At 44.6% G+C, this 19,811-nt stretch overlaps 1 protein-coding gene across 1 annotated transcript in view; it reads right to left on the minus strand.

Moving 5' to 3' along the window:
- The window catches only part of CNGA3 (cyclic nucleotide gated channel subunit alpha 3), a 49,548-nt gene that overhangs the window by 7,732 nt on the left and 22,005 nt on the right, over window positions 1-19,811 (minus strand). Inside the window, exons 4-9 of the mRNA XM_066588714.1 lie at window positions 17,833-17,883; window positions 16,254-16,346; window positions 12,003-12,018; window positions 11,379-11,401; window positions 9,776-9,883; window positions 9,578-9,684 (exon numbers count right to left, since the gene is read on the minus strand). Coding sequence (XP_066444811.1) covers window positions 9,578-9,684; window positions 9,776-9,883; window positions 11,379-11,401; window positions 12,003-12,018; window positions 16,254-16,346; window positions 17,833-17,883 — 398 coding nt within the window. The remainder of the gene's footprint in view (window positions 1-9,577; window positions 9,685-9,775; window positions 9,884-11,378; window positions 11,402-12,002; window positions 12,019-16,253; window positions 16,347-17,832; window positions 17,884-19,811) is intronic.

Consider the following 19,811-nt stretch of genomic DNA (forward strand, 5'->3'; position numbering starts at 1 on the left):
TTTAGATGTTGGAAGAATTGTTTTGGGATTTGGATGGGGAGAGCCTGAAGTAAATACAGCACTCTTGGGAGGATGTTCATCTTAATAATCGCCCCTCTACCGAACCATGAAAATAAGCCTTTTGTCCAGGAGCTGAGGTCCTGTCTCACCTTGCTCAAAAGAGCTGGGAAATTAGCCGTGTACAGTCCCCCGGTCTCTGGTGTCAGTTTAATGCCTAGGTACTTTATGTGGGCTCCTGTCCATGAGAAAGGGAAGGAGTCCCTAAGCTCTGATACCAAAGACTGGGGTAGTGATATGTTGAGCACCGCTGATTTGTTAAAGTTAATTTTGAAATTCGATAGGGCGGAGTATTGGTTTATTTCTGCTAGTAGGTTGGGTAAAGATACTCGCGGGCTCGAGATAAAGAACAGAAGGGCGTCAGCATAGGCCGCTATCTTGTGCTCAGTGTCTGCCAGCTTGATTCCCTTAACATCAGGGTTAGAGTGAATATGTCCCATTAACGGCTCTGAGCATAAGATGAAAATCAGGGGTGATAATGGGCAACCCTGCCTTGTGCCATTGTTGATCGTAAATGGAGAGGAAAGCTGACCATTCACCCTGACGGAGGCCGATGGGTTAGAGTAAAGGCTTGCAAGCCAGGAGAGCATATTCGGCCCCACCCCCATGCCATGTGGCAAATATGAAGTCCCAATCAACTCGGTCAAACACTTTGTCCGCGTCCATGGAGAGTAGACAGATGGGGAGTTAGCTTTTTTTTGCTATGCTGATCAGGTTTATAGCTTTCGTCGTGTTATCCCTGGCCTCTCTGAGTGGAACAAAGCCCACCTGGTCTTTGTGGATCAAGCCCTGCAGATATGGGGAAATCCTACTGGCTAATATTTTGGCAGACAGTTTCAGATCTGCGTTTAGCAGAGACATAGGGTGGTAGCTCTGACATTGCAATGCGTCCTTCTCTTCTTTTGGGATAACTGTAATGTGTGCATTTAAAGTGTCCCTTGGCAGTTTGTTCCCAGACATAATGGCGTTAGAGGCCCGAATAAAATCGGGTGACAAAATATCAGCATATTTTTTGTATTACATGAGGGTGAGACCATCAGGCCTTGGTGCTTTCCCTGTGTTGGAGTCCACTAGAGCACTTGCTAATTCCACTTGCGTAATCGGGGCCTCCATCGCTCTTATGGCCTCCTGTGAGAATTTACCAAAATTTGAGCGTTGGAGGTAATCCTCCATCTTTGCCTTTCTGGCTATCTTTTCCTGTTCTGGCATGGAGGGGGCCAAGTTATATAGGGCCTGATAGTAGTCCCTAAATGCTTCAGCTATCTGTTGGGGTGGTATATGTCGCATCTGGCCATTGACGTTTGTGATGTGCGGTACATATGCCTTGGATCTAGTGGCACGGAGTGTGCGGGCTAGTGTGCGACTGGGTTTGTCCCCGAATTCAAAAAAGTGGCGTTTGCATTTTGCCAGATTCGTCTTTGCCTGACTTAGACAGAGGGAACGTACTTTCTCTCAGCTCTGCCTCCCTGTCACTACCTCAAGAGAATTTGTGAATACGTTCTAGTGTCTGGATCTGGGAAAGTAATCCCTGGAGATATGCATTGAGTTCTTTCTTGATGTGAGATCCGAGGCTGACACAAAAGCCCCGAATGACACATTTGTGGGCTTCCCATATCGGTAATGGGTCTAAATCTGTGGTGTTGTTATGTTCAAAGTAATCTTGTAGCACCTTGCTGATTTCATTAGAGGTATTTGGGTAGCTGACTAGAGATTCATTTAAGCGCCAGTGCCTTATTCTGCCGTGCATGGTAGGGAGTGCTAGGGATATGGTAATCATGGCGTGGTCTGAGAAAGTAATGTTGTCTATGTCTGCCGAGACTAGGATGGACAAGGTTGAGTGATGTAGAAGAAAATAGTCTATTCTGGAATATGTGTTATGTGGTGTGGAGAAGAATGTATAGTCTCTGGTGGAGGGATGCAAGATCCTCCATGCGTCCACCAGTAGGTATTTGTGGAGTGTTTTTCGGATTCTGCGATGCGCAGCTAATGGTAGGCAGCTGCTTCCCCTGGAAGTGTCTATGTGTGGGTCTAATGGCAGGTTGAAATCTCCCCCCAGTATTAGGGTGCCCTCCTTGAATTCCTCTAAGTCCTCCAGGATCCTCTCTAAGAAAGTCACCTGGTTGGAGTTAGGGAGATAAACTGTTGCAAGTGTGACTGGAGTGTCGGCCAGCTTACCTTTAAGGAAGAGATATCTACCTTCCGGATCACTGCGTGTCTCCACATGTTCCCACAGTACTGAGTTGGCAATGAGGATCGAGACACCCTTAGATTTGGATTCGTAGTTCGTGCTGTGGTAGGCGTTCGGGAACCTGGCGTCAGAAAGCCTGGGAGATGCATCTGTCCGGAAGTGTGTCTCCTGGACAAAGGCAACCTGCGCTTTTCTTTTCCACAGAAGATGGAGAATGGAGGACCTTTTCTCTGGGATGCTCAGACCCTGTGCATTTAGGGATACAACCGTAAGATTAGCAGAGCTGGGCAGCATATTTGACATGACTAGATCTAGTATGCGGATAGGGTGAGGTTATGATATTCCCTGTGACGAGGAGTGTGCACTTGAAAAGGGGACCAGGAAGGAGGGGGGGGGGGGAGGGGGAAGGAGAGACTCACAAAGACAAAGACAAACACTAAAAGCTACTACTTAGTATTATGCTAGCTTCACGCTATCAGCTATAGTCTAATCAGAGGGCCTGTTCCCCTAAAACTCAGGGACAAATCAGTGCCCCTGAAACCCTACTTGGGGAAACGTGGCAATGCGTAGTGTCTGCAAAGACGCCACCAAACTCAGAAATCGTGTAGTGGTAGGAAAGAAAAGAAGCGTATTCTCTTATCCTAGTAATATTAAGCAGATAACTGTATAAATGCTTGGCCTAACCACTTGGCCGCAATTTGCAAAATCTACTCTGAAAAGGAAGAAAGTGGTTATAACGGTGAACATTTGTCTCGATTGTCTTCCTATGCGGGGTAAAGAGGGCAGGAGAGTCCGCTCCTGTGGAAGAGTTGGTCAGTGTGCCATGCCCTGGAGATAAATCAAAAGTGTCGCAGTTCGCGCTGGCATTGGAGGACTGAGGACCAACAGAATCCTAGAGTTTCAGGTGTTCAGAGGAACCATGTCCATTGGCAGTTCAGTCCGGAATTGAGATAGCTGGAACCTCCAGAAAAGAGAACGCCCCCTCGAGGTCCGCTGGGGATATGACCGTAAAGAAGAGGCGGCCGCATCTGTGGAGGATCAGATGGAATGGGTGCACCCTGAGACTGCATCTAGTGACTGACCGGAAGTGACGTCAGACGCCAGGAGCAGCGGCACGAGACGGAGGCACGAGCGGGGGGCTGAAGGGGACAGCGGAGCAGCGCAGCAGCCGATACCGGCCCGAAGCAGGTGCGGGGGCAGTAAGGAGAGACCGGAGCGCAGCAGCCGGCGCCAAGAGGCCACCAGGAGTCCAGCGCCAGCAGCAGCGGAGGGGACCAGAACGGAGCAGCTGAGACAGGAGGGCAGAGTGAGCGGCCGCCGGGAAGGCGGGTGACGTCACCAGGAGGAGCGGAGGAGTGGAGGAGCTGATAAGTATCTTCTGTGTGTGTTTGTGAGCTAAGTGTGTGTCTTCTGTGTATCTGGTTAGATGTGTCTTCTGTGTGTGTGTGTGTCTTGGGGTCTAAGTGTTTGTGAGGGGGAGGAAGGAAAAAAAATAAATAAATAAATTTGTGACAGGTTGTGCATAAGTGTCAGCAGGTAAGAGGTTGCGCGAGAGCGGCAGCGTCTGAGGGGTTGCAGCAGCGTGTGAGGGGTTGCAGCGGCGTGTGAGGGGTTGCAGCGGTGGGTGAGCGGTTGCAGCGGCGGGTCAGCGGTTGCAGCGGCGGGTCAGCGGTTGCAGCGGCGGGTCAGCGGTTGCAGCGGCGGGTCAGCGGTTGTAGCAGCATGTGAGAGGAGTGTGAACAAGTCTATCTTCACTACTTCCACAAGTAAATTGTAGATCCCCATTAGGATGAGCTCCATGCCTGGCAATGCCATCCAGTGTGCTACTTGTGCAATGTATGCGGTCCTTGATCAGCCGATCGAGGGTGCATACTGTTGTGCAAGATGCGTGCACGTCGCAAATTTAGAAGCCCAAATTCTGGATCTAAATGAGTAACTGGCAACACTGAGAGCCATTGACATCATGGAAAGGAGTTTGCTGCTCACTGAGCAGGCACTCGCTGGGGTAGAGGTGGGGGCGGATGGTAGTACGGAAGACCAGGGGGAGCAGGCAGCTAGTTGGGTGACAGATAGAAGGAGGCGTAGAGGGAATAGATCCAGGGAGGCTGGTCCTGAACTGGCACAACCCAACATGTCTGCAACGTTGGCAGATGAGGGCGATGCCATTACAGAGCCAGCACCGCTGCAGCACGACATGCCCTCTGAACGCCAGGGGGATGACTGCTCCAGTGAGACAGGGATGGGGAGTGCAGGGCAGGCTAGAGAGGTTCTAGTGGTGGGGGACTCAATTATTAGGGGGACAGATAGGGCAATCTGCCATAAAGACCGGTATCGTCGAATGGTGTGTTGTCTTCCTGGCGCTCGAGTTCGACACATCGCGGATCGGATTGACAGATTACTGGGAGGGGCTGGTGAGGATCCAGCGGTCATGGTGCACGTTGGCACCAATGAACAAGTTAGAGGTCAATGGAGGGCCCTCAAAAATGATTTCAGGGAATTAGGATCCAAGCTTAGGGCACGGTCCTCCAGGGTAGTTTTCTCGGAAATACTACCTGTACCTAAAGCCACACTAGAAAGGCAGCAGGATCTTAGGGAGGTAAACAAGTGGCTCCGGAGTTGGTGTAAGAAGGAGGGATTTGGGTTCCTGGAGAACTGGGCTGACTTTGCTGTCGGCTACAGGCTCTACCGTAGGGACGGGCAGCATCTTAATGGGGAGGGTGCAGCTGTGCTGGGTGATATGATGGCTAGAAGGCTGGAGGAGTGTTTAAACTAGGGACTGGGGGGAGGGTAAAATGAGAAATAGTGGGGTAGCCAGTGTAACTAGCGATCCGGCTCCAAGCAAAGGGAAAGGGGGTCCAGCAGGGGGTGGGGTTAGTACAGTTAGAACTGATAGATCAGCCATAAGTACGAATAGCAACAAAACAAATTTAAAAAACAAAAATAATGATATCAATTGTATGACCACAAATGCAAGAAGTCTGATCGGTAAAGTGGGTGAGCTTGAAGCGAGAATGACTGATGAAAACTATGATATAGTCGGAATTACGGAAACATGGCTTGATGATAAGTGCGATTGGGCGGTGAATTTGCAGGGGTACAATCTCTTCAGAAGAGACCGAAGGAACCAGAAAGGGGGAGGGGTATGTCTGTACGTCAAATCGAACTTGAAGCCGAGGCTACGGGAGGATATAGGGGTAGGAGACAAACAGGTGGAATCTCTCTGGGTAGAAATACAGGGAGGAAAAAATAACAAAATCCTGATAGGGGTCTTCTATAGACCACCAAAAGCAACAGAAGAAACTGATAACTTACTATTAAGGCAGATAGAAGAGGTGTCAAACCGCAATGAAGTAATTATCATGGGGGACTTTAATTATCCAGATATAACATGGGAGAAGGAAACCTGCAAATCTCACAGGGGTGATAAGTTCTTAAGAGTAATTAAAGACAATTACCTGAACCAACTGGTACAGGAACCAACAAGAGGGAGGGCCATTCTGGACCTAGTACTAACCAATAAACCGGAACGTATAAAGGGGGTGCAGGTTAAGGGGCACTTGGGGAACAGTGACCACAATATAATCAACTTCCAGCTGTCAATCAATAGGAAGCCTTATCAAGGAGCAACAAAGAAACTAAACTTTAGTAAAGCAAAATTTGATCAGCTTAGAACTACTATCGGTAACATTAATTGGGACAACATCCTCAAAAATGACGGTACAGAGGACAAATGGGAAACCAATGTGGCTCGACAGGACGGTAAGAGGGGCAATAAACGAAAAAAAGAAAGCGTTCAAACTACTAAAACAAGAAGGCAGTGAAGAAGCGCTAAAATCATACAGGGAAAAAAACAAAATATGCAAAGATACGATCAAAACTGCCAAGGAGGAAGCAGAAAGACAGAACGCCAAAGAAAGCAAAAACAACCCGAAGCTATTTTTCAACTATATTAACAGCAAAAGGATTTGCAGGGAGAGCGCTGGCCCTTTAAAAAACAATGCAGGAGAAATCATTGATGATGACGAAGGGAAAGCAAATCTACTAAAGTTTCTTCTCAAGTGTATTCACAAACGAAAAGGAAATGCCACACGAGATGCAGGGGAATTAAACGAACCCCTCACAAAATATCTCATACCTAACGCAGGAGGAGGTGCGGAAGCGTCTAAAGAAAACTAAAATTGATAAATCGCCGGGCCCAGATGGATTACACCCAAGGATACTAAGGGAACTAAGTGACGAGATAGCTAGGCCGCTATACCTAATATTTCTAGACACTATCAAGACCGGTGTTGTACCATTGGATTGGCGCATTGCCAACGTGGTTCCAATTTACAAAAAAGGGAGCAAAAGTGAGCCTGGTAACTACAGGCCAGTAAGTCTCACTTCAGTAACGGGAAAAATTTTCGAGGGGATTCTGAGAGACACCATCGAGGAGTACCTCAAGGAGAATAAGGGAATAACTCCTCACCAGCATGGATTCATGAAGGATCGCTCATGTCAGACAAATCTGATCAGTTTCTATGATGAAGTAAGCTCTAAGCTGGACCAGGGAGAATCTATTGATCTCGTATATCTGGACTTCTCTAAAGCCTTTGACACCGTGCCACATAATAGGCTAATATACAAAATGAGGCAGCTCGGACTGGGCGAAAACGTGTGTAAGTGGGTAAAAAATTGGCTCAATGATAGAAAGCAGAGGGTGGTAATAAATGGTTCGTACTCTGATTGAACCACAGTTGCTAGTGGGGTGCCACAGGGTTCAGTATTAGGCCCCACTCTGTTCAACATATTTATCAATGACCTGATAGAGGGGCTGCACAGCAAAATATCAATATTTGCAGATGACACTAAATTATACAATATAATTAATGCAACGGAGGACAACCTGCCGCTACAAACGGACCTGGATAAGCTGGGGGCTTGGGCAGAAAAATGGCAAATGAAGTTCAATGTTGAAAAATGCAAGACTATGCACATGGGCAGGAGAAACGGATGTCACAAATATTCACTTAATGGGGTACCACTGGGGAAAAGTGATATGGAAAAGGATCTGGGGGTATTAGTGGATAATAGACTAAACTGGAGTAACCAATGCCAGTCAGCTGCTGCAAAGGCAAATAAAGTCTTGGGGTGCATTAAAAGAGGTATAGGGGCGAAGGACGAGAACATTATCCTTCCATTATATAAGGCACTTGTCAGGCCTCACATGGAATACTGCGTACAATTCTGGTCACCGGTGCTCAGGAAAGATGTCACAGTGCTTGAGGGGGTTCAAAGAAGGGCAACTAAACTAATACATGGAACGACGGGACTGGAATACCCTGAGAGGCTATCCAAATTGGGACTATTTACTCTAGAAAAAAGAAGGTTAAGAGGCGATCAAATAACCATGTATAAGTACATGAGGGGACAATACAAAGATCTCTCCCAAGATCTGTTTACACCCAGGACCATGACGGTAACAAGAGGACATCCGCTACGATTAGAGGAAAGTAGGTTTCATCACCAACATAGAAGGGGATTCTTTACTGTAAGAGCAGTTAGACTGTGGAACTCTCTACCGGAGGAAGTGGTGATGGCAAAATCCATAGAGGAGTTTAAAAGGGGACTAGATGTCTTTCTGGAGAGGAAGGATATTACAGGATATAAATCTTAGGTTAAGTGTCAATCTGGGTATATAGGAAGGTAGGAACTATTAGGGGTTGATCCAGGGATTAGTCTGATTGCCATTAGGGAGTCGGGAAGGAATTTTTTCCCCAAAAGGGCTAATTGGCTTCTGGCCTTGGGGTTTTTTGCCTTCCTCTGGATCAACTCAGTAGGATAGACAGGCTGGACTAGATGGACATTCAGCCTTACATACTATGTTACTATGTTACTATGTTACACCCATCTGTATGTTGCGTCTTCTCTGCGAGCAGCCTCCAGTAGCGGGCGGATTAGCCTCCGGCAATTGAGGGTCAGCCTTGAGACGTCCGGCAGGATTGTAATCTCTGCCCCATTAAAGCTGACTGAGCCCCGTTCCCAAGCAAGTCGCTGAATCACCTCTTTCTGCCTATAAAAGTGAACGTGGCAAATAAAGTCCCTCAGGATATTGGGGTTCCGTGTTCTCCCGCCCAGCAGACGGTAGACTCTGTCCATTTCTATAGATCTGTCTTCGGGGCATTGCAACAGTTTGTTGAAGATGGCTGTCACACACTCATGTAGCGCCTCTGGGGGGACGTCCTCAGGAATGCCTCTTAATTTGAGATTGTTGTGCCTTCCTCTATTCTCAATGTTGTCTAGATGAAAAGTTAAGTCTCTAAGCTGCTTCTGTTGCTTTTCCACTGTGAGGGTAAGTTGTTGAAAGTCCATAGATGACCCACCCGGGGTCTGCTCTAATGCGGTGACCCGATCCGACAGAGTCTGCATAGAGTGATTAACTGCAGAGATAGCCCGTTCATGTTTCTCTTCTATACATTGAAGATGTAATTCTAAATCTGCTTTCGTTGGCAGGGCGTGAACCATGACCCATAAGTCCTGCAGGGTCTGGGAGTGATCTAATGGCGGTTCTGGTGGCTTATAAATTGATACTCTGTCATCTGATTGGAAGACCCCTAGGCCAGGGGAAGGGGGCATGCAATTCAGACTTTCCCCTGGGAAAGCTGCGTAATGGAGAGCAGGAGTCATGGTACCCTCATTTGGTGTACTCGTGGAGCCTGTGGGGGTACAGCTTATCTGTTGCACTGTACCTTCCTGTCTGTTGTGGCTGCCTTCTTCTATGCTGCTTTTGGGCTGGTCAGGGGTCATGCTGGGATCTTTGCCCGCTGTACTGCATGCTGGTGTGGAGGGAGAACCTGATGCTGTCTCCAGCCTCTGTGCCTTGTCCCCGTCAGTGACCTTGTTAGCGGAGCGTGGAGACTCATGCGGGTGCAGGCTCCTCGCTTCTCCTCCGCTCTATTGTGCCTGCCCCATGTGTTTCCTGGTGCCATGTTGGCAGGGAGCTGCTCTGCTGTAGCCGCGGCAGTGGCTCCCACGCCATGAAGGTATTGGCGCATCCGGGTCCCAGTGACTGGCGGAGGATCTCCCCTCCGCTTCCCTCCTCTCTTCATCATCTGGGCCGGTGAGTGATGGCTGGAAACTGGCTGTCTGTATGTTAGCGGCCGCGGAGTTCAGAACCGTGCGTCCTCACTCTCCCATTGCCAGGCCACGACCCCCAGAATTGACATTTTTAATCCCTGGCCCCATACTTTATGAAACTTTTTTTATGCTCCCCTGGTTAAACAGACTTAATTTAAAGGACCGCTTTAAGAAACATCTTAATGAAAAAAGAGTGTTGATCCTGGCATGACTCACCTGTTCTGAATCTTACTAATGTGTCCGTGATGTATATAGCATCGGCACTGTAATCCAGGATCACCCACAGGAGAATGTATTTGCTCTGCAGTTCATCAAAACAAGCTCTTTAAAACAGAAAATCCAATTGTAATCAGTAAACCTGGACAATTCCATGTGACTGATACCAATGAGAGAGAAGATATCTACTATCCTTACCTGCACACTAGGAAGCACCAGTTGTACAGCACAGGTATAGAGATGATCGATAACCATCTGTAGTAGAAGTTACCAGCTGGGTCAACAACAAATACTTCTTTTTTCTTTCTAGAATTAAGGAATATATGTATTATGAACACACACCACTAGCATTAGCAATGGGACTTCTACAATGATTAAACTATCTCATCTGTACTTCCCTTTCAATGCAGGTATTATAATACTCGTACAATTACCAATAGAAATCTGCAAATATCAGGATCCATGAGATAAACCTGAAAAGTTGTTATTTTTATTGTGCTATTAGAGAAAAGTGTTCTATAACACAATTTGCAATATCAATATACTAAAATATTCTAATTAATAATACATAGCTTATATGTTTACATTTATTAAAAATGTAAAGGCTATGGACACCTCTGCACTGATTTTTTTGTTTTGCTTTCTCTGCTAACTACATTTTCTATGGAGCTTCAGATGGCTACTGGAGATTACATTGTTTGTTGCGCTCCCCCATATTATAACAAGTGGAGTGGAGAGCATCCTCACTCAAGCACATCTTTACCTCTTGAACAGAGGGCCCTGGTATTTACCAAGCATTGATGAGTACTAACATGTTAAGCCCCATTTACACGCAACAATTATTGCTCAAAATTCATTCAAATGATGGCTTCTTAATGATAATCGCTGTGTGTAAACGCTTCCATCTTTCACTCTTTGGCTGAACAATGACTTTTACGTGAGCATAAAATCCATAGTTCAGCTGGAGAAATAGAGCAGGGACCGTACTCTGTGTTCTCCATGGGAACAGCTGATTACATTGTATTCAGCTGACAGCCCACAGCAGCCCATGCAAAAACAATGCAGCTGAGTGCAAAGTCCAGACCACATGCTGGGATTTGCAAACAGCTGCTTGAGGCTCATTTACATGCAAATGCAGCTGATAAAGTGCTAATGGGCATTAGTACCCATTAGTACTTAATGCAAAATGATCGCTAGAACTGTCAACCTTTCAATCATTTTGTCTGGGAGGACTTAGTGAATCCTGCACTGACCCTGCAGGTCCCTTCCAACTTTACCATTCTATGAAAGATTGTCTTTGCATGTAAATGAGCCTTTACTTGTAACTGTAAAGCTCGCCGTACACATTAGATTAATGTCAGCCAACTCTGCTGATTTTGGCCATACCAGTAAACCATCTAACCTCCAACAGCAGATATCCAAAAGACGAAAAAATGTATGGAGAGAACTCAGGGTGGTATACAAGATTTACAGCCCAAACCAATAGGGGTATAAAGAGAGGAGGACTTGCTTCACTGAGGAGCAGTTTACCACAAATAACTACTCCCTCTTTCCACAACCGCCTGCATAATGATCAATAAACTGATATACTTCAATGAAGGGTCCAGGGATCGAATTTAAGTATCCATGGTGTTGATTGATGAAACCATAAGGCATCGTCCTCCCTGATGGATATGCTAGTGACATGGGACATATACCTCACTACGGCTTTGGTTTTATAGTCAGATTTCTTGGCATGTAGGTGTAATGGGAGCTCCATTTATAGGGTTTCCCCCAAAACATTGGGTAAGTTCATTTTTACTCTTCATTTACTGTTTTTTCATTCTTGGAGCGCTGTCCTTTTTTTTTAATGAACAGCAAATATCCAGGAGAGAAAGATTGGGTAGTTGGAATTTAACATGCCCAATTCTCTTCTTCTTGAGGAGATAAGCCACTGCAAGAACTGTTTGGCAGTGGATTAAGCTGGCCATACATTTTAGAAAGCATTTGGATGATTGTTATCTCTTCTGATCCTTCCATATAAATGCACACTTGACTCCTCTGATCTTATCTCAACTAAAACAAAAGTAACCACTATGTTGAAATGCATCTGCCTGATCCTTCTCTCCACTAACATTTGCTGTCAAGGCCTAAGTCAAGAGAAATAGTTGCGAGCCGAGAAAGAGTTTAGGCAGCACTGCTTTAAAATGTATGGCCAGCTTTACATAGAAACCTGTTGAATCTTTATGTGACAAGGGTATACTACTCATGATTAAATCATATTGAACAGATCACTATGATGCTTAGGCCTCATGTCCACGGGGAAAATCAGGCCCGCTACGGATTCTCCATGTAGAATCCGTAGCGGGTCCCTCCTGCCCCGCGGACATGAGGGCTGAAAATAAGAATAAACTCACCTCTCGCCCGCTCCGGATCCTTCCATCGCCGTGGCGTCATCTTCTCTGCATCGTGGCCGGATCTTCTTACTTCGGCCCGGCGGATGCGCAGGATGACGTTGGTGACGTACCCTGCGCATGCGCCGGCCCGAAGAAAAAAGATCCGGCCGCGACGGAGAGAAGATGGAGCCGTGGCGAAGGGAAGAACCGGAGCGGGTGAGTAAATTCCTATTTTGGTCTCCCGTGGATCCGGACGGCTTCCATAGGCTTCAATAGAAGCCCGCGGGAGCCGTTCCTGCGGGAGACCCGCACGAAAATGGAGCATTGTCCAGATTTTTTCATGCTCCATTTTTTTTAAAATCACTTTTATTGACCATCCACGGGTATTTATCTACCTGCGGGTGGTCAATGCATCCCTATGGGATGCGGATCCGCGGGCGGGAGAAGAGTTAAAATCCACTGCGGATTTTAATTCTTCTTTTGCACGTGGACATGAGGCCTTAAAGTAATCTGATTTCAACTTCTGTAAGGACTAATTTACACCTGCGCCCATGCCCTCTAGTCTTTTTCCATTATTTGGCTCCTCAAACAGCCACAATCAATGCTAGCTCTTATCATGGCTGTTTTACAGCATGCATGCACTGTCAATTATAAGCCTATGGCAAGGCTTAATATGCAATTGTTATAATGCAATATACTACAATACTACATTTTATTTTAGTCCCCTGAGGGGACTTGAATTTGTAATCATTTAATCGATCCTGCAGTTTACTGCAGCAATACTTCAGTATTCAAGGATATTGTAAAAGCGATTAAGTGATGGCAAGTTAAAGTGCCGTAAGGGGACCAAAATAAAATGTAAAAGTTAAGTGAAGTTAAATATATAAAAAATTTAAAAAGTGCTTTTCCCATTTTTCTAACAAAACGATCGAAACAACAAAAAAGAAACATAGCATCCGAAAAAGCTTGGACTATCTGCATATTTTATTATTTATCTCCCACAGTGAACGCTGCCAAAAATATAATGTCAGAACTGCGTTTTTCTGTCACTTCGTCTCCCAATAAAAATTAAATATAAAGTGATCAAAAAGTGGTGCGCATCCATCCAAAAATGATAGCTATAAAAACAGCAACAAAGCTGTAGCTCTTAAAATGGTTGGGGGGTGGGGGGATCAGAAAATGACTGGTAGTTACAGCGTTAAAAGTATTCTGGTAACCATAACAGTGACTCTTGGTTACTAATTGCCATTTACAGTAGCCTGCAGTCTGCTAATACAAATGAGTCGTCTACTGTAAAATAGTCACTATCTGTAGCCAGAGCAGGCAGATGCCGCTGGTTACTTAAATTCTTGTAGTGATCTGCTGTGTAGAATCAGATCTATTACTGAAATATCTGCTAATAAATATCTAATAGGAAACAACCAGGTCTTTTCCTAATATTTTCTGTGAAGTGGTAACACTCTAATTTTATATGTGCACACTCTATACATGTACAGATAATGCGCTGACCATTAATAAGCCATCATGTTTTGGTCCCCTTCTCCTGACTGATACCTTTCACAATCAGATCCCTTTGATGTGTTGTAAGCTCTTTATGGCTTTGCTGTAAAATGCAACTAAAGGCCCATTTATACCCCTTGACGATCGCTAAAAAAATCGCTAATCAGCGATCGTTTTAGCGATAATTGGTGCGTGTAAATGTGCGCCCATCATCTGCTTTTTGGGCACTGTTAGCTGATCGTTAAATTCAAGCTAACCTAAAAATCATCGTTCACTCTTATCAGAAGTTCTCCACGGGGAGTGCTGATAGCATTGTTTCCCCGTGGAGAACAAAGGATCTGAGTGCAGAGAATAGCCCTCGGGTTATCAACTGCATTCAGGGAAGGCTTCATTTGCTTACTTAATTGGTATTTAAGTAGCTGAGTAGCTACTTAATAGTTTATGCAAAATGATCGCTCAAAGCTGTCGCTCAAACTGCCGTTTGAGCGATCTTCGGCCTGTGTAAACCAGCCTTAAGAAAATGTCAGTAAAATCCTCCTAGAGGAGCTGAACCTGATATGGGGTGAATCAGAATCACTGTACATAATGGCAGCTGAATACTAGATACTATTTATCATTATTTTAAATGTGATTGGCTAATTGTGAACACAACCACATCCCCAAATATAAGAGGGTGTTCACACTTATGCAACCACATTATTTTACTGGTATTTGTATTTTTCCACCCTAAACGATTTCAGTTTGTTTTTCAATGGAATTGTACAGATAACGAGTCACGCTGAAGGTGGAAATAAATCTGAAATAATTAATCTTTTTGGATTTTCTAACATTACAAAAATATAGCATTTTAATAGGGGTATGTAGACTTTTTATATCCACTGTATATACCAACAGTCTTTTTTCTTTGTTTTCTAGTACTTTATATCTCTAGAGCCTGTAGGCACAAAAGAACTCACATCATGGGCAGCTAAACTTTTACCAATTGTAGTAAAATAAATATTCTATCAGTGCTGACAGCATAGCGTTGCACTGTGTGCATATAACTATTGAATGAAAGTACGTAGGTGCATCATCTAAGCCAGCAGCATTTACTAAAGGGCTATACATAGGCTTAGGTTTCTCATGCCTATTGAAAAACTAGTGTGCCTTCACTTGAAAAAGTTATCAGACACGCTTGTATTTTCCTGTATATGGTTTCTGCTGATTGCACTCCCTGTCTACGTTCCTGTTTTATAGCGTGACTGTAGTATCTCTTTTACCTTCAAAAGATGTGTCATGCATGGGTTTATGTATAACTATGTATGTCTTCTTCTGTTAATGTATGTGTTCTTTCCTCATGTACTTTGAGTAAGGCCGCCTGCAGACGAGCGGGTCGGATCCGGCAGCGAGAATTCTTGCCGCGCGATCCGACCCGAGCGCCTGCAGGGACGAGCGCGTACTCACCGGCGCCTGGCGGCCCCGGCTCTTTCATGTGCTGGCTGCCGCGCAGCCGGCGCATGCGCAGACCGGAGCCGGCGGCCGGGTGAGTGCGTGCCCCGCAGAAAATTAGGACATGCCGCGGTTTGTTTGCCGCGCGAGATTTCGCGCGGCCAAACCGCGGCCGTCTGCATAGGAGTGCGTATTTTAATGCACTCCTATGCAAACTTTCAGCGGCGGAAATCCCGCGGGAAATCCCGCCGCGGGATTTCCGCTCGTGTGCAGGCGGCCTAACTCTTGACACACTTCTGGCTGAATGATTTTAGGGTCCTTTGATGAAGTTAAGGGGGGTTTTGCACACAGTCCTTTTTGGAAAAAAAATGCCATACTACTTTTAGATGTACATATCTAGCATGCACCAAACTAATGCTTTAATGTGCTGAACTATTGTTTGGCACTTTGCGCTATTTGTGTGGTCATTAAACATTAATGACTGTCGGGCTCTGCGAATAGCATAGGCATGCCACGTTAAACCTACTGTATGTAGCATGCCACAAATTTTAAGTTCGGAAGTGCTGCATCTGCAGTTTTTTTAGCCAATGCCAGAAGTGGATTTACAGGAAGAAGTATAACTCTTTCCTTTATATCTCCCATTCCCTTTCAACTCACTTCTGGCATTGGCTCAAAAAAACTGCATGAAAAACTGCCACAAACAGCTGCCTGAAAACCAGTCCTACAAGACCACAAGACCGGTAATCTCCCCATCATCCCTTCCTACACCTACTTCTCATAAACGTCTTATACACATGCCACATGGATTGGATAGAAAGTAGCTTGCCACAGAAGGAAAAAACTAAACCCTTTCTTTACACTGTTGAAGCCTTTCATAAATGCATTGCCTATTTGAATACAAGCCAAACTATAAACTTGTTTCCAGTATACCATTTGGTATCTGAAATGTCAAATCTGTCAAGACCCCCAATTCATAAGGACTAATTACCCAACTATAGACTGGAATGAGGTTCCATGGATAATAGTGTAGATATCTTAGTTGCAAAGTTCTTCTGTGCACCTTCTTCAACTCCCCCCATACTCTTTTTTTTCCTTTCACACCTCATTCTCCACAAATTAAGATGCTCAAAACATTCATCTTTCCAGGACTCACAAGTCCAATTATATATTTCTGTGTAATTACTTTGATCATAACAAAATAAATCTAAAGTAATAACAATATTTTATGTGGACAGGGAAAACAATGTGTCAATTCTTCGGCCTTAGAACATATCCAGGTAAGGTAAATAATCTTGGCAAATAATGCATATAAATCCCATCCCCAACAAACAGACCGTATATACATCTACAGCACTAGGGCTACCAGTACTTACTCAGGTTCCTTTTTATCATCGTTTTTTGCATCCTTTTTGTCTTCTTTTTTTTGCTCTTTCTTCTCATTGGCAACGTTCTGATCATTCTTTTTGCTGTTTAATGCATTTACATGGAGGGTAGAAAATGGGTTTTCAGAGAACACAACAGCACAGCCACAAGAGCGAGCAGCCTAGTTTCTGCTGTATGAATTTGTGACCATTTTTCCAGACATCATTCAGATTGTAAATGTCAAAATAAGTGGATTATTTGTCATGTGGTGTAGAAATAGAACCATTTTAGTAATAGAGGGATATAAAATGATTATGTTGCTTGAAATGACATGCTGGCTTGCTATGAGACATTACCTGAAGAGGTAAATGCCTAGTGTGGCTAGAAATAGTGATATGAACATGTTATATATCATGTTATATATCACAGCACTAAACCCAGATATTAAATATACTGTATATTACATTTAGACCTAATATGTTCTTTCTATGAAGAGATGCCATTTGTAAATTTAACATTATGTATTGTATTATAGCATTATCAACTTGCTTGTTGTTTGTGTATGATTATTACAATTGATGAATTTTAAAGCTGGTTATGTCATATTCTGTTGATCGAATACCATAACCCCTTCCTGCTAACGTGAACCCACAACAATAATTGATTTTTACGGAATGCAGAGGAATTTCCTTAGTAGAAATCTCTACTATACCTTCTATACAGTCCACCAATGTTCCACTAACCATTCCCTCCACATTAAAGTTCCCGGATGCCACATTTACCTCTATAAGTTTGATCCGTATTCACGTAACTTTCCATTGACTTATAAAATTATTAGTATAGAGAATTCCCATTATTACCAAGTTTCCACCTTAAATCAGTCAGTATGTGTCAATGTAAGGGTATGGGTCCACGGTGCGTAAATGCTGTGAATTTTTGGAAATTGCCTGCAGAAGATCCGCAGTGTTTCTAGCAGCAGTACAGAAGGTACAATTTTACTACATTCACATGTTAAAAAAATCCTCTGTGTAAATTAACCTGTGGTGCAGATTTATCCTTGGCTTTACCTAGGGTGAATTATATATTGAAACCAAACCCAAACTCCTAGCAATGCAGATTTTTTTCCGCAGAATCATTTGGCCATAACTCAAGGTGTCTATGAATATGAAATCAGTGCTTGCTTTTATTAGACAAGCAGAGTATGCTTAAATATACATTTAGTCTTCCATCTGCCACAGAGATTAGGCTACTATATATGGTTGTAAAGTGGTTGCAAAGTGTAGAATTTAATATGGTGATGCTGCTAACTGATGTGGATTGAAGAATGGGCAGAAGGTTTACCTCAATGACTGGATGATGGCCACAATTCTTTTAAACAAAATTAAGAAAAATGTAAAATAATACCAAAAAGATGAAACAAGGGTCACTCTACAGGGAAGTGGGGCACACAATACCTATTCATTAGAGAAGGGATAATTTGGGATTCTACACTACGATCGTCCACATCTATATTCAGTGTTAAAAAATCCACATTTCATCACAACTAGTACAAAAGGATTTTAAGGGATTCTCTTCTACGGAATAACTTACTCATCGGTATTATTGCTGTTGTTGACATTGAACTCGGCGAGAACATAACGACTGAAATAATAGGAAATTATTTTTTTTAAAACTGCTTCCTATAACACCGACAAAGTCAATTAGCAGATTTAATAATTAGTGGTTAAGTGACTGCATGCTCCTTGGGGCTTTCTCTATACATAATGGAAACTGTACTTCTATGTATTAAATAAACCAACAGCAAACAAAACACTGGCTTTCTTTGTTTGCACGCTGTTCTTCCTCCCTGGTGGTATTGACTGCAGTAAAAGGATAAAGAAAGGTGAGTGACATCACCAGTTTCTGCAGAGACTGTCCTGACATCTAAGATTAGTTGCCAGAACATTCTTGATGAGGTGGATTAAACTCTCCCTTCCTAGAATGGCCAATTTGTCTCCATCAATGCCACTGTCAGTGCCACTTCAGATTTCATCCACTAATATGGTCTTATCAGGGGCTAAAAAACTTTTCTTTTGTCTTTAGTGACTCTTTGCCCTGAGTGTCAATTGTCAGAAAATATAATTGCTAATATTATGTGTGTGTTGGTACAAAAACTAGTCAGGACTAAGCCCTCCCACACACAGGGCATTTTATACAGCGTTTAGCGCTGCCTTTTCAGCCCAGCGCTAAACGCTGTACAACACTCCCATTCATTTCAATGGGGCTGCTCAAACAGGGCTGAAAACGCAGAGCCTTTCAATGCTGCGCTTTGACAGCGATGCAAGTTCTATTTTGGGGCGTTTTTAGCCCTGCGTCACTCATTTAAAATGAATGGGCAGCGGTTTTAGCACTGCTGAAAACGCGGCAACACTTGGTGCCGCGTTTTTGGCAGCGTTAACCGCTCGCCGATTTTCGGGGTGAGGGCTTGCAATAGAAGCCCTACCCTGAAAATCTGCCCCAGCTAGGTAGAGAGAAAAAAAGAAAGTTAATACTCACCTAGCCGCTGCAGTCCAGGTCACGGCCGCTGGTCTCTGCCGCTGATCCGGGCTTCCCTGCATTCACAAGTCTATTGCCGTAGGCCAGGTTTGAGAACCCCGCCTCCGGCAATAGAGTGCTGTGATTGGTTATCGGCATGCTCGATGCCCAATCACAGCCCTTCATTTACTGTCTCAGCCAATCAGCGCCGGCAAGCTCTGATTGGCTGAGACAGTCAATGAATGGCTGTGATTGGGCACCGAGCAAGCACCGACAACCAATCACAACACTCTATTGCCGGAGGCGGGGTTCTCAAACCTGGCCTCCGGCAATAGACTTGGGAGGGCCTAGGAAGCCCGGATCAGCGGCAGAGACCAGCGGCCGTGACCCGGACTGAAGCGGCTAGGTGAGTATTACTTTTTTTTTTCTTTTCAGCATTATTGGCTGTGTTTTCAGCCGAGCTGAAAACGCAGCCAAAACGCTGGCATAAAGTATGCCAGCGCTGCTGAAACGGGGCGGAATCTGCAGTAACACAGCGTTGAAAAACGCTGCGTTTCTGCAAACGACCTGTGTGAGGGAGGCCTTAGGGTACTTCTACACAGGTTGACAGTCGCTCAAGTAAAAAGCGATTAAAGGCCACTGTCATCCTACGCAAACACAGGACTCAAGAATTGCTCATTTGTCAGAGTCACTTGGTTTTCAGCTCATCTAAAAACCAAGCAACTGCCGGCCGGAGTAAACAGGTGGTTGATCATCTGTGAGCGACTGCCTGTTTACTCTGAATAGAAGCAAACAACTGGAAGAGATCTCCAGTGCGCTCCACCTCCATATAGTGAAGGATCATCGCTCCCATGTGAAAGCACAGGAATGATAATCTTTGGGACGGTTGTCATCCAGTGTGAAATCATTCCGACAAGGAATTCCACTGGTCAGAACGATTGAACTGACCTTAAATTTTTTTTACATTGTTACTGAATAATCACTATGATTACAGCATTTAGGCTAAGGCTACACATTGACTTTGGTCATGGTGTGGGGTTGCACGTCCAAGGATT

This window comes from Eleutherodactylus coqui, chromosome 1 (assembly GCF_035609145.1).
Source record: "Eleutherodactylus coqui strain aEleCoq1 chromosome 1, aEleCoq1.hap1, whole genome shotgun sequence".
NCBI classification, from domain to species: Eukaryota; Metazoa; Chordata; class Amphibia; order Anura; family Eleutherodactylidae; genus Eleutherodactylus; species Eleutherodactylus coqui.